General features: G+C 48.5%; 1 protein-coding gene across 1 annotated transcript in view; it reads right to left on the reverse strand.

Moving 5' to 3' along the window:
* Positions 1-287: 287 nt before the first annotated feature.
* Positions 288-14,666, reverse strand: part of ALPK3 (alpha kinase 3) — a 60,502-nt gene continuing 46,123 nt past the window's right edge. The window contains 8 exon segments of the mRNA XM_025392047.1: positions 288-5,633; positions 6,381-6,429; positions 9,083-9,306; positions 10,113-10,201; positions 10,821-11,101; positions 13,618-13,653; positions 13,787-13,914; positions 14,306-14,453. Of these exon segments, the coding sequence (XP_025247832.1) occupies positions 5,288-5,633; positions 6,381-6,429; positions 9,083-9,306; positions 10,113-10,201; positions 10,821-11,101; positions 13,618-13,653; positions 13,787-13,914; positions 14,306-14,453 (1,301 nt within the window). The 3' untranslated portion in view covers positions 288-5,287.

A 14,666-nucleotide genomic window follows, 5' to 3' on the forward strand; every position in this document is an offset into this window, starting at 1 on the left:
AAAATACAGGGTACATTGGTGGACTTTTTTTTTGTTTTTTTGAGACAGGGTCTCGCTGTGTTGCCCAGGCTGGAGTGCAGTGGTGTGATCTCAGCTCACTGCAGCCTCGATTTCCTGGCCCAAACAGTCCTCCCACCTCAGCTCCATAAATAGCTAAGACCATAGGCATGAACCCCAACGCCTGGTTAATTTTTTTTGTTTTGTTCTGTTTTGTTTGTAGAGACGGAGTCTCCCTATGTTGCCCAGGCTGTGGTGGACCTTTTAAAGGCTGTATGACCAAGACATAATTTTGGTTCAGGTTATCTTTATTGATATATTCACTCACCAGAGATTCTACATTCTATGTAAAAGCTCAAATTGCCAGATACAGTTCTTACTATTTTAATCTGGACCAAATGTTGGCCCATGCTAAATTATATCAAAAGACCAAACATCCAAGAAAGGCAGGAATTCAAAGATTTCAGAAGATAAAAATGCTTGATTGGGTCCCTGGCATGCACCCAGCCCATCAACCCCCTCAGTGCCCTCTGGCAGGACCCAGAAGATGAGCTCCCTTCTTGTGAATTTATGACAAATAAATTCACAAGGCTCCGCTGATTTTCCTCTCTAGGCCTGGGAGGCTGCTTGGAAGAGCTGCTGGGAATGTGGGCTCCCTGATCTCAGCAGCTGAGATAGACAGAAGGAACAAAATAGGGCGCTCATCGTAATGGGCAGGACATGGAAATCAGACCTTGAGCTGTGGGTCCCAGGAATGAAAAAGGCCAGATGCCCCTAGGATATGGCCTAGTAATGACCTTAACTAAAGATTTCTGGGTCAACAGGTCTGTCTCAAGTGCCAAAGTCAGTATCTCCCACTTGATTTCCAGACCTTAAATGGAGAGGAAGTCAAATGTCTTTTTGAAGGAAAAACTTAACGCTTAGATGCATGTTGTGAACTTTCCTTGCAGCCTTCCCCAAAGGGATCTGTATCCATTCATCTGGGACTACAGGAGGGATGGGAAATCGGCAGCTGCCTAGTGCCTTGGTCAAACATATGTGAATCCGAGTGGGAGATAAATCATGTGAAAATGCCAAGGTCCGCCCCTTCTATAAAGTTCTAGGGGTTGAGGGATCTGTTTGAGGTCAGAATGTTTCCTTCATAATGTAGGACAAATGACTGTATGTTGAATCCCTCACCACTAAGGCCTAATTCCAAGCAATATATGTCACTTTGGGGCATCTTGTTCTAACCCATTTACCAACTGACCTAGAATGCTGCCAGCTTTGGGGTGGGCCTAGAGCAGGCGAAGGCATTCCAGCTGGGAAAGTCTTTCGTGCAGCCAGCTTTGCCATCAGGCCATGTGACCTGGCAGGTCAATGGTACGTGAGGTATCTGTCCATCGGTGGCATACCGGGGAGCCATATATAGCTTGCAGTAAGTCCTGACAAGAAAATATGATAGGAGAACCCAGGATTTGGAGTCAAGCGATGCTCTGGCCGACAAGTAACCATTATCCTTGTGCAAAATGCCCCTCTGGCTCACCACTGGGCTCTGGGGGAACCTAAACACTTGGCCCTGGCACACTCGTTGGCCATGCTGCCCCTCGTGAAATGGTTATCTGACCACCTAGCCGTAAATTCTGGCATAGCCAGTGTACTCTGTTATCAATGGGACACTGTCGCTCCAGGCTAGGGCTCTGAAGGCACCAGCAGGTCATGTGTGGGTAGCTCACTCACTCTCCACAGTGCTTCCTCCCGCCATACTGCTGAGCTTCCCCCTTTCTACATTTGTGGCTCTGAGAGGGGCAGTAATTTGTCTTGGCCCTTTTGGGCCCTCGTTCTGGATTTGAATTTGCTTTTCTAACCCATCACGCCTCTCCTGCCATCAATATCCACGGAATTATCAAATGCCATAAACATCATGTGACCTCCTCACATACTGCACCCAACCACAGAATTCCCTTTACAGCTAAAAGAAGAGTAATAGGTTGATGGGTAGGCATTCACTCATCCTCTCAGGAACCCACAAACCAGCAGCAGCTGGCTTGAGAGTGTGGTGAAATGGTTTGTTGAAAATTCAACTATGGCACTAGAAACAACACCCCTAGAGGCTGGGTCAGGACTGCAGGAGGCAGCATGCGCTTGGAGCCGGCAACCATACCTGGCGCTGTTTCTCCTTCAGGGATAGGATGCAGTGTAGAGACGGCCCTGCTATTGCTAGATCTCAATGTTTTTCTTACACCTGAGGTTTGGGACCGGGCTGGTGTGGAGAGTTTAGTCCCCCAGCAAGGAGCACATCCTCAAAGACATAGTAGCAGTTCAACTGAATTGGAAGCTGAGGCAGCCACCGGGCCATTTCAGGCTCATTATAAAGAGGTCATGGGAGTATCTAGAATGATTAACCCTTTCAAGGGAAAATATGATTGCTGTTACGTAAAAGGGGGCAGGAGTAGAGATGGACATGGGGGGATTCCTGGAGTTCATCCTGGGACTGCCATGTCCAATAGTAAATGCCTGTCACACAGGTAGGACCACTAAGGAGCTTCAGAACTGAAGGTTTGGGTCACTCCACCAGATTAAAAGTCCATCATCATAAACATGAGTTCTCATGACCAGTTCTAGAAATGGACTGTAGACTTTACCCATTCTTCCTTTCTTGCTGGATTATATAATTTTGGTTGAATATGGTTAATCTACAGGTTGTAGAATTTCAAAATGGAATTGTGGTAACACTGAAAGAGGGAGATTATCCCTATTGACAATGGACTTTGGAGAATAGGAGCCGTGTCATTACCCCTGGAATTCGAGGTTAGATATGATCTTGAATTCCCTAAGCAGAGGGAAATGTGGTTTTGATTATATGTGGGAGAGTCATCATACATGAGATGGGAAGAACAGCATGTGTGTTAGGAGCATCTTCAGGGTTTGCCTACCAAACCCTTTCTACCCTTCCGCACTCCACCATTCTTCTGGTAAGAGTCCGCGTCCTTTGGAAAACTGCCTCCCTCCCGCTCTATGAAGCCCTGAGCTCCAGGCCAGATTCCTTCACTTGGAAATTGAATCTTGAGTGGAAGAGGACCCACTAGAACCGATGGCAAGCTATGCCAACCATAGCAGCTCCTGGGAGGCAAGCCTTGGAGCTGCCCCAGCTCCCACCCTTCCCAAGGCCAATTGTTCAGCTATTCTTTTGGTTCTGTGAGCTATCCGAGCATCTTTCCCATGAACCCTTTTTCCTTGCTTAAGTTGGTCCAAGTTCATTTCTGTTGGTCAAAACTCAAGAATCCTAACAGGTAGTCTCTCCTGAGATGGCCTCACACATCTTTGCCTCCAAACATCTGCCAGCTCAGGGTCTGGCATAAAGTAGCGCTCAGTATATGTCTGCTGAATGAGTGGGTGAATGAATAAATGAATGAACAGTACTCCAGCTCTCAGTTCACCAAAGGAATCTGGATATACAGGCTGGGAGAGGTGGGGACACACTGGGGCAGAAGATGTGGAGTGACCTGAGCACAGAGGAGGTAGAGAAGTCAGAGATGTTACCATACAGGGGAAATGTAAGGCAAGGGGAGGCTCCAGGTGGGGGTGGGAATGAAAAGCTTCTCTGCCGCTTGAGAAGCAGGAAATGGTCAGCAAGTAGCTGAGAGGCAGGTGCTGGTGGGCTCCTGGGCTGGTCTTGCTGTAGCCAGAGACACAGGGCGTTTCCAGAGCCCCCAGCTCTGCGCTTTCTTCCTGGATGGCTTCCTTTGTGTTCCTCTTCTGAATGAAGAGCAATTCCAAGAGCATAAGTCCCCAGACACCCTGCTAAGGGGCACACAGCAGCAGCTCAATTGTGCAAGAAGCACAGGCTGTCTTTCTGTGGCCACAGAAGACTGCGACTGAACTTCGGTCCAGGAACCAAAATATAGATTCATTTTTCCAGTGGGCCTGGGACTACAGAATGCCCTCAGAGAGCTTGCCTGGGAGAGGGGGACCCTGACTCTGTGGACCTCCAACCACACCAGATGAGGGCAAGCAGGGCACACAATGCTGCCTTTATTGCATTCCAAGGGGAGCAGGCTAGCTGCAGACCTACCCCATCCCAGGCCTCTGGGAGGGATGCTCTGGAAGGACCCAGGCTGCTGGGTCCTTGGGAGCCCATACATGAGGTCCAGAGCTGGGACCCCAGAATCAAGAGCTATGGTTGGGGCAGGAGTCCTAATTCCCAGGCACAGAGACTCTCCTCCACTCAAGTGCATGGATAGACTGCATCCCTCCTACAACACCCAAGTGTACTCCCCATGGGGAAGGGACCTAGCCCTCCATTCCTGGTTGAGAGGGGATGTGAAATTCACTGTGACCCCACTTCCTTTCAGTGTGGAGTGTAAGGTCTCTCAGAGTCAACACCTCTCTCTGGCTACAGCTTCTGACACAGCCCTCATGCCAGCTCTCACCTCATGAGCAAAGAGCCCATGAGAAGTTGGGGAAGAGAGTACTGAAGTGGGGTGAGATGCCAGAGGTTCTGTTCCTCACCTGGGTATTGGTAGGCAGGGAGTGGGGAGCCCTCAAGCAAAGGGCCATGCGCAGAGTCATGAAGGGCAGGCAGCAGGCTGCAGCTGGGCCCTAAGACAGGGATGTGGCCAGGGGGTGCAAGGGAGCATGGGAAGCAGGCGAGTGAGTGAAGGGGGAAGAGCATGAACACACATCATCAAAGGCCACTGCACAAGGACGTGACAGGCTCTGGAAGGGCCCTGAGCCCCATCTGGGCTCAAGGACAGGTTAGTTGCAGGGTAAGCTGAGATCAGTGAGCCAAAGTAGCTGGAAGGAGAAGATACCCTGAGAGTCACCAGGCCAGACTAGCAGAGGAAGTCTGGAGCCCTGAGGACAGGCAAGATCAGGGCCAGGCAAAGGCAGGGGAGTAAATGCTGGCCTGCATGTCCTCACTCAGATTATAACATCTGCTGCCTGACTGGGCTGGGGCAAGGGCTTGGGGTGCAGAACTCATGCAGAGGACTCAGGGGAGCCTCCAGCAGTGGCAAAGTGTAAACTTCAAGGAGGGCCTAGGCTGCCAGGCACTCGGAGGTGGGGCCTGCTTGAGGCCTGGGAACCTTGGGTGACAGTGGCACCAGAAGAGGCCAGTGGGCTATGTGCCATGCACCAAAGCCATCTGATGAGGAGCTGATTCACGAGAGCCTGCTCAGAGAGGTCCCCAAGTGGTGCCTCCTTCGTGTACCTTCTCCAGTTAGTTCCATTTTTGGAAAGTCTCCTTCCGGTTCAAGCTGCTTCCTGGTTGGTCTGCTGCCGGGTGGAGGCCCCCAGCCTCCTCTTGAGGCTACCGCATGCCCTGGGCCTTGGAGCCCTCCTCTTGGGTGGGAGGCTGTCCCAACAACTGAGCGGCAACCGGCTCTGAGGCCTGAGGCGCAGCCTTGGAACTTGCAGCACTCTTCCGGGTGCCCTGAGGACTAGGGAGGCCTTTCTTCTGGGGCTGAGGACTCAATTGGGAGCCTTTCCTGCCAGCAGATGGACTCTTAGAGCCTTTGGCTTTGGCTTGGGGGTGGGCCACCTCAGGGCCCTTGAGGGGTGTTAGCCCCAGCAGCTCACAGTAGGCGTTGCACTGGTGGGAGGAGGCGAACCGGTCCAGCAGGGCAGGGAAGCAGCTTTCCTTGAGGCCCTGGTATCTGCAACCGGACAGGAAGAGTTGAGTGGGGGTCCCAACCACAGACACAGTTCCTTGGGGGGCTGACTCTGGGGTGGCCATCATCAGGATGTCGTGCTCAGGGTACATTCTACCCTATCTGAGAGTGATGGGGAGTCTCCCTTGGGTGCTACCTCAGGTGGCAGCAGCCAAAACCTCAATTTTTCTTTTTTTAAAAAATAGAGACAGAGTCTCTCTACTTGGCCCAGGCTGGTCTCAAACTCCTGGGCTCAAGAAATCCTCCCTCCTCAGCCTCCCAAAATGCTAGGGTTATAGGCGTGAGCCACTATGCCTAGCCCAAGGCCTCAGTTTTAAAACTGTGGTCTTATTACACCCTGACACATGGAATCCATCACGCAGGACTTTAACTGGCATAAGGATGGCTTAGCTTCTTAACATAAATTGGAGCAGACTCGAGGTCCACACTCTAATCACAGGGCCCTTACTCATCGGCACCTTGGCAACCATCCTCAAGCAAGAAGGGAGGAGTATGTGCGAGCTGTGAATTGCAGGGGACCCCATGTGTGGCATCAGTAATAGCTGCCACACCAGGCCAGAGATAAGGTGTGGGGACCAGTAGCCTCTAGGATGTTACCACATGGCCATGGGTGTGTCTGGGACCACTTGGCCCCAGGTCCAGCACCTCAGGGATGGAGAACCAGAAGGACTTAGGACATTTTACACCCAGAGAAGACCCCCAGAGGGCATTCTGTCCCCAAGAACCACTCACCCTCGAAGTTTGGTAGCAATCTGCACATCAGTCATCTTCCAGTCAACCCCTGAAAAGAGAGAAAGTTGGGAGTTGATGCCAGCCTGGGCTGGTTCTAAGCCCCCACGTCTCCTGCAGGAAGAGATAGTGGGGGGCTTAGAACCACGTCTCTTCCTACTGGAGACATGGGGGCTTAGAACCAGCCCAAGCTGGCATCAACTTCCTGGGTGTCAGTGCAGGTGTGTCTTCAAGCATCTTCTCGTGGGTCATCACCACCAGCCTGTCTCACAGCGTGCAGGTCTCTGGATTATTACTAGGAATACTATTCGTATTTTTACAAGTGAGGAGGAGAAGCTCAGAGTTAAATGACTTGAACAAAGTCATACTCAGTCATTCAATAATTGAGCTCTGGCTATGGGCAATGGCCATTTGACTTAAAATAAGGGTTCAGTTTTTTTGGATTCCTAGAGCCAAAACTCTTCCAGCTATGCAATCCTGCCTCTACTGGGATTAGACCAGGTCACAAACTGGACTGGCCTCTGGCTTTGAGCTAAAACCTTCTTCCTCTGAACAGATCAGTAGTTTGTCCAGACAAAAGAGACAGATGGGAATGAGAGGATAAATCAGGGGTAGACCAGCGGAAATGCAACACTACAGAAGATTGGTTTCTGCACCACTTACAAAGGCAGCAAGCAAACAAGAAGCTAAGATGGTCTTCCAGGTTAAGACAGCCTTGGAGTCAGGCAAAATGATGATAGAGAAAAACGTTTTCACTGTGGTCAGGCCACCAGGTATCTTAGCATTCACACATTAGGTTTAGGATGTTCTTTCCCCCATTTTCAATCTGTCCAGAGTATTTTGCTAGGAACTTGCCTTTCACTAACAGGGCTGAGTACCATCATATGATAGACAATAACAATTGTGGCCTTTAGAGTCAGACAGACCCAGATTTACATTTCAGCTCTATCACTTTTGAGCTGTGGGAACTTGACAAGTCACTTCATATCTCTAATCTTCAAGTATAAAGGTGAGGATAATAATGACCATCTTACAGGGTATTGAGAATATCATAATATGTGTAGGACTCTAACTTAGTGTCTGAAACATAGGAGTAATGTGATAAATATTAATTTCTTTGTCATTTCTCTTTTGGCATTCATAGCATTCCATTTTGTGTAATAATGATGATCTCTCTCATTTGCACAGAATTTTAGTTTGCAGAAGGTCTTCACAAATACAGTCTCATTTAATCCTCATAAAAAATCTGAATGCTAGGTAGGAGAGACATTATTCCTAAAGAGGGAAAGGAAACTGAAGCTCAGAGAGACTGAATGACCTAACCAATGTGAACTTCAGTTTTCTTCTTTGTAAAACAGACTCAGCTAGAAGAGAATGGGGCTTTGACTTAAATCAAATTTATTTTTTTCTTTATTATTTTTTTGAGATGGCGTCTCGCTCTGTCACCCAGGCTGGAGTGCAGTGGTGCAATCTTGGCTCACTGCAACCTCTGCCTCCCGGGTTCAAACAATTCTCAAGCTTCACCCTCCCAAGTAGCTGGAATTACAGACATGCCCCACCATGCCCGGATTTTTAGTAGAGATGGGGTTTTACTGTGTTGGCCAGGCTGGTCTCAAACTCCTGGCCTCAAGTGATCCACCCTCCTTGGCCTCCCAAAGTGCTGGGATTACAGGTGTGAGCCCCCACGCCCAGCCGACTCTAAAGCCTTTCTACTATACCACGTTATCATCTTATAGTAGAAACTGGTCTACTCATCACAGCTTCTTGAGGACAATGACTATTCCTAATTCAACTTTTTATTTTTTCAATATTTAGTAGTGGTTGGATGGAAAAAGGATGGAAGCATGAATATGTAAGTTAACCAATAGGTTGACTGATAATGGCTTAATGTTACCTAGCCCTCCCTCCCCCCCAGTATACGGAGTTATATATATAATAATTATTGTATAATTTAATCCCAGTGAAACACACATTTGAGTCAGTTTTATATCTCTGGTCTTTAGTTTTCTCACTTATTTACCACAGAGACAAGATTTAATAATGCATGATAATCCCAGCAACCTTTCCTTCCCTTAAGCATTTTCTCTGTTCCTCTCCCCTGTCCAGTTCTGCTTAAAGACAGTAGGCCTGGAGAGAGCTGGTTGAAGAAGGAAGGAGGGTTCATGCCTGCTGGCCTTCCTTTGTTGGGGAGTTCTGGGTAATGAGGGGCATAGGAGTAAAACTAAAAAGAAGCAAGACTAAGTTGCTTTACATAACAAAAAGCTAACAAAGATGGAGGAGGAGGAGACACAGTAAAGCTACTGTGCTAAAATGGAAGGGAGAGTTTGGGAAGTTTGGAGAGTGAGAAAGTCTACAGCAAAGCTGCAGGGAAGGGAAGAAGGGAGGTTTTGAAAAGGGTGGTTGTGGGTTTTGAATTAGACCCCATGTAATGATCTTTGAAATAAATTCCTTTTTAATTTTAATTGAGCCTGGACTGTGCTCCTTTAAATGCAACTGCAGTGATAGACTAGGCTACATGAGGTATGTATTAGTGTTGCGTGCAAAATGGTCCCTGTCCAATCTACTTTACAAGATTATTGTGAAAAGCAAAAAAGAATAAAGACAAAGGTGCTTTGTAAACGATTGTAAAGCACTGTGGCTCTGCCTCCTCTGCATGCTTTCACATCCATGCACATGCACACCCGCGCACCCTTATACCTTCATACCTGCCAAATCTGTGACAAGGAAGCTGCCATTTGTCCACTGATACAGCCAGTGCTGGAAGGTCTGGCATTTCTGCATGGCCTCAGAGCTGCTAGATGCTGTCACAGCCCCAGCACAGCCCCATTCCCGGGAACAGTAAGACTCCAGGGGCTTGCCCAGGTCTTCCTCCAGGGTAGCATATGGGATATTGTTTGCAGGCCGGTAGATCAGATACAGTGGGATGATCCTAAACATAGTTTCACCTTGCAGTAAGCAGGAAGTATGGCCCAGAGAGCTCCTCCCTCCCATCCAATTCTGTATTCTTGGACCTAAAAGAAGGGCCCTTCCAAGAATGGAATTCTCAACTCTGAGCCCAAAGGACAGCAAAGGAAAGCAACTCCACCCTGAGTTCAGGAAAGGAAATGGTATTTTTGGCTTCAGAGTCCTGTCCATTCTCCTGGTTAGTGGGATTAGAACAAAACCCTGCTATGGGCATAGGCAGATTGTGTGGCTTGGGTGAGGGACTGGGGCACGTATATGTCAAATAGAAGGAGCACCTTTAGAGAGGATTCAACCAGATTGTGGTTCTCTGCCAGTGGGACCCCAGGTACGCAAAGGTTGGAGTTCAAGTCTCAAAATGGAAACAATTGCCATTTATAGCTGACTCCTACAAAAATCCACACTGACTCCGCCTGCCTACCACAGAAGGGTCCTGACCAGTCTGTCTAGCTTAGCTCACCCCATCACCTTCATGGAGTCCCAGAAACTGCTGTGCCCAAACTTTGCAATCAGCAACATCGGCGCTAAAGAATGAGGAACTGGGGTGGGCAGGAGGAGACTCAAGTCTAGAGCAGAGGCTTTTCTCAAGTGGGAAGTAAATGAGGTCTCTATTTCTAGATTTTTGTGAGGCCACTGAGCTGAGCACGGGGCTGTGAGCCTATCTGCACATGGGCATAACCCAGGTTGCCCCTGGGAGGCTGTGAAATCACTGTCTTTGCAGAAGCCCAAGTCAACAGTGCTGCACACTGCACGTCCTCCTCACTGTGTACTTACTCAGGCACCTCCCCAAATCCAGGTGCGGCCCGGGCTTCTGCTGCGAAGATTTTGCAGTACTCCCTACTCATGTTCTGGATCTTGCACCCCTGTGGATGAGGGAACCAAATATGGTCAGCAAAGAAATTCCCCAGTCCTCCACTGTGTCTACCCCTATTCTGTTAGGGAACCGAGAGGAGGATCCCAGCCCTGGGGGAGGAAGGGCTTACTCCTCCCTGCTCCCCACTCTGCACCTCATTTTCCTCTTTTGTATAACAAGTGGCTTTTGACTTCTTTTCAAACTGAGATTTTCGGGTGATTTCCAAACTATTTTCAGGAGTTCTAATGGTATGTGACAGTGCCCCAGAGACCACTCTGTGGAGAACCAGGAAGACGGTCCACCCCACCCACAGCACCTCCCTTTCATCCCACATATAAACAAGGCTTCCATGAGAGATTATGTATGGAGCAGGGGGAAGGTTTCTGCTGCAAATACAGAGTTTGAAAACTATGGCCCAAGTTGTTTTGAAGCTCTCAAGCTCTCTGAGGCCAAGCATCTGAATTCTGGGCTGCATCTCAGGCCTTCCACAAGGTCCATCCTAGGAGCCTCATAAGGTTGAGATTGAGATGCCTTCTGCCTTGATACTGGGCATCCCAACAGGACCTGAGCTGGGAAAGGGTAGGGGGTGAGTGAGTAAAGGGATGGGGCGTGAAGATGGGACATAGTACCTGGATGGTGACGTCGTAGTTTCTGCCCACGAGAGAAGTCTCACTGCTGGGCCCAAACACAAGCAGGCTGGACACCTTGATGATGCACGTGCGGCCCGACTCGAAGATGGGTTCCAGTCCGTAGATGACCTTGGCCTGGGAGGCCTTCCGAAGGACACACCCATATCCACCCCCTCGGAGCTCCTCGCTTACCAGTCGCCCAAAGAGCTTGTCCCCCCAGCAGCCAGAGTCAGCCAGACCCTTAGCAAATACCATAGGGGTCATCTCAATCTCTTCTCCAACTGAAGGGGAACAGGAGAAATGTGGGACACCAGGAGCTCCTGTCTGACCAATGTGGGGCTCGCAGGGAAGGAAAAGGCCAGAAGAGCCTCCCACCCTGCCAACCTGCTGGGCTCACTTTCTGTTCACGCCTGATCTTTGGGCACATTGAGTCCCTACCAGACTATGAGCTCCTTGGGGCAGAAACTCTACTTGATTCAACCCCTGCCATCTAGTGGTACCCGTGTGGTATCCATCACATAACCCCTGCCTTCCACAAAGGATGCGTTTGTGGAAGGCAGGGGTTTTCTGTGGCAATAGCAATCAATACAGAATACCAGAATTACTTTGTTTTAGAATTCATTGTTTTGATTAGATGAATACATGACTCCATTTCAACCAACATGTTTGACTGAAACAAAAAGTTTGCAGGACAAATCCAGCAGCAGTGAGTGCCCAAATTGTGACCGTTAAATATAATTTCCCATTAAAGGGAAACTAGAGCTTTCTAAAGAAATGGTTGATTCCAGGTCTAGGCAGAAAGTGTACAGCAAGGACCTGAAATATCGTGTGAGACCAGAAAGCAAGAGAGCTAGCAAAAGCTATTAGAGACTTGGCAGAAGGACACAGGGGCCAACCTGAAGGGGCTCCCTTGGGCCAAAAAGGAAACAATCTTGGCAACAAAAATAATTACTGCAACATGTTGAATATATCACATATGTTAAAAATCCATGTATTCATAGTGGTGACCGAAAAAAAAAAAAAAATCCAATCTCCTCCCTCAAACAATAATCTCACTGGTCACCTATGGAAAATGGTAGGGCACAAACTCATTATTCTAGTAACTAAAGGGAAAAGAGCAAATATTTATCCTTCATTTCCTGTTGGAACTTATGTATTGAGATAACCAAATAATCATCCCCTTTTTACAGAAAAAAATCAGCTAATGAATGAAGAAGAAAAGATCAAATTAAACTATCTCCATGTTGCAACTGCTAATGAAATAATAGCTTTAGGCAATAATCAGTGACTGCTAAAACCCCTAGATAACAATAGGGTTTGTAACAGATTGTTTTTAACTTTAAAATGGGATGAATCACACAGATACCACCAGAATGAACCAATGACCAATCTTAACATTACTAAAACGAAAACAATCTGACATTATGTGCCTCCAGATAGGATGCAAAAGGTATACACAGCACCTGTGAGTTATTCTTGCAAAAAAAAAAAAAAAAAAATCACACCTGAATCTGACCGAACGTCTAAATCTGATTACCAATTTAGAAGACGCACGTGCATGGGGGAGCATGTTAAATGGGAACACAATCAACAAAATCCAGAATGTTAGAAATTCTATACCAGTGACTTTAACAAATACATGGCAAAGGAAGAAAACAAATAAAGTAGAAGAAACTGTTAAATATTAAGAGAGACTTGGGAGCTGCATCAGCCAAAAGCAATGAGTGGTTCCTGATTCAAATAAACCAACGTATATGAGACATTTGGGGAAATCTGACTGGATGTTTGATGATATTAAATAATTATTATTTAGTTTTGAGGTTGAGGTTATATTTGATATTGATTAAACTTTATTTGATTACTAAACAAAAGTCACTAATTGGCACTTTGGGAGGCCAACGCAGACGGATCCCTTGAGGTCAGGAGTTTGAGACCAGACTGGCAAACATGGTGAAACCTGTCTCTACTAAAAATACAAAAATGAGCTGAGTGTGGTGGTACACATCTGTAATCCCAGCTACTGGGGAGACTGAGGCACGAGAATTGCTTGAACCCAGGAAGCAGAGGTTGCAGTGAGCCAAGATCAAGCCACTGCACTCCAGCCTGGGTGGCAGTGAGACTCCATCTCAAAACAAAGTCACTAGTTGGATAAATGAGTGATTAAAAGAGTGAGTGAATGAAGGAATTAATGCATTTGTTAGCAAGTACAGCTCTAAACATCTTTTCATCACTGGTTGCCTTCACAGTCCCAAGCCTTAGCCTGTCTCTTGCAGGAGCAGTACATATCCATCCCTATTTGAGCCCTTCAAATGTGTGTCAAACTTTGCGGGTATTTCATGATCACCAGGGAGTTTGCTGAAAATGCAATGTTCCTAGGTCCTTCCTAGGTCATTAAAGATGTCTGCAGTGCAGCAGGGACCAGGAAACTGCATTTCTAACAGGTTCCCTGTGTGAATCTAATGCTGGGGTCCACAGAGTACTGTGAGAAATCCTGGGTAGGAGCTGGCAGGACAAGACATGCCCTGGTGGCTGGTTCTGCCCTGGATCAAAGACTCTGACATGGACAAAGGGCACAAGGGTGAACTAACTCCGGTGCAGTGGCCCCCTTGGCCACTTCTTCCCCCACAACCTTCTGATACAGCAGTCCTCCTCTATCATCTCCCCAAGCCATATCCTAAACTAGGAGACAAAAGGGAGCAGTATGTGGATTGGGATCAGACTCCAAGCCCTTAAAGAGGGTCCTCCCTGCAGATGGCAGGGGTAGGACCACCCCACCTTCCCCAGGGGGGCACCATACCTTCACCTTCTTCTCTGGAGATGAATCCTGACAACACTAGATACAGAAAAAGAAGAAAGCAGCGCCTTCAGGCTGCTGTGCTGAGAGAGTGCCTTCTCTCAAAGATGACGGCTGCCCACCCCCCAGGAGCCAGGCCAGGCTGAGACCCCGGGCCACGGGGCACACTCACCCTCAGGGCTGAGGCAGAAGTCGGTGGAGGCCGAGCCGTGCTCGTTGTGGATGGTGCACCGATACACGCCGCAGTCTACGGGGGAGGCCTGCACGATGGCCAAGGCCGCCGGCCCCTCATCCCCTGCGCTGCAGATTGGAGACCCTACTCATAAGGGCCATCGCCATGGCATGGGGGCAGACTGTGGTCCTAAGCATCCTTGGAGCCCACTCTCAGAGGCTGCTGAGAACCCCAGCTCTGAGAACTCTGGGGAAGCAGCGCAATTCCAGGGCCAAGAGCTGGTACTGAAGCCCACAGATCTGGTTTGCAGTCCTGACACTTACTAGCTGTGTGGCTTTGGACAAGTGGTTTAAAGAATGCTGAGCCTCCATTTTCTCATCTCTACTATGGAAATAAAAGGACCTCCCCTGGTTATTGTGAGGATTAATGAGGCGATAGGCTCAAAGCGTTAGGACAGTGCCCAACAGTATTACTGCAATCAGGGAGCCAGGTCAGGTGATGGTGGTATCGTTGGCTTACCTCCTGCCCACCTCGCCCACTGGGCACTGATCCTTGGCCCATGTCAAGACTGAGTCACTAAGAATGTTGAAAAACTGGCACCAGAGTTTCAGGCTACCGGAGGCATCAGGAAACTGCTCCACCCGAATCTTCCGGATGACCTGTGGGGCTGAGAGCAGGGTCCAGTCAAGAGGGGAACACCACCTCTCCTCTGGCCATATCCTTGCTTTCCTGGGTGTCCTTGGTGGGAAAGGCTGGGAGAAAACAGGATTCAAGTCTCCACACAGACCTACCAAGGTGCCTCATAGCCCCCAGGTGCCTCCTGCCTATATCTCAGGCTTCTGCCCTGACCCCCAAAGCACACATCTCAGCTAGACAGAAG

Source organism: Theropithecus gelada, chromosome 7b (genome assembly GCF_003255815.1).
Source record: "Theropithecus gelada isolate Dixy chromosome 7b, Tgel_1.0, whole genome shotgun sequence".
In the NCBI taxonomy this organism is placed as follows: domain Eukaryota; kingdom Metazoa; phylum Chordata; class Mammalia; order Primates; family Cercopithecidae; genus Theropithecus; species Theropithecus gelada.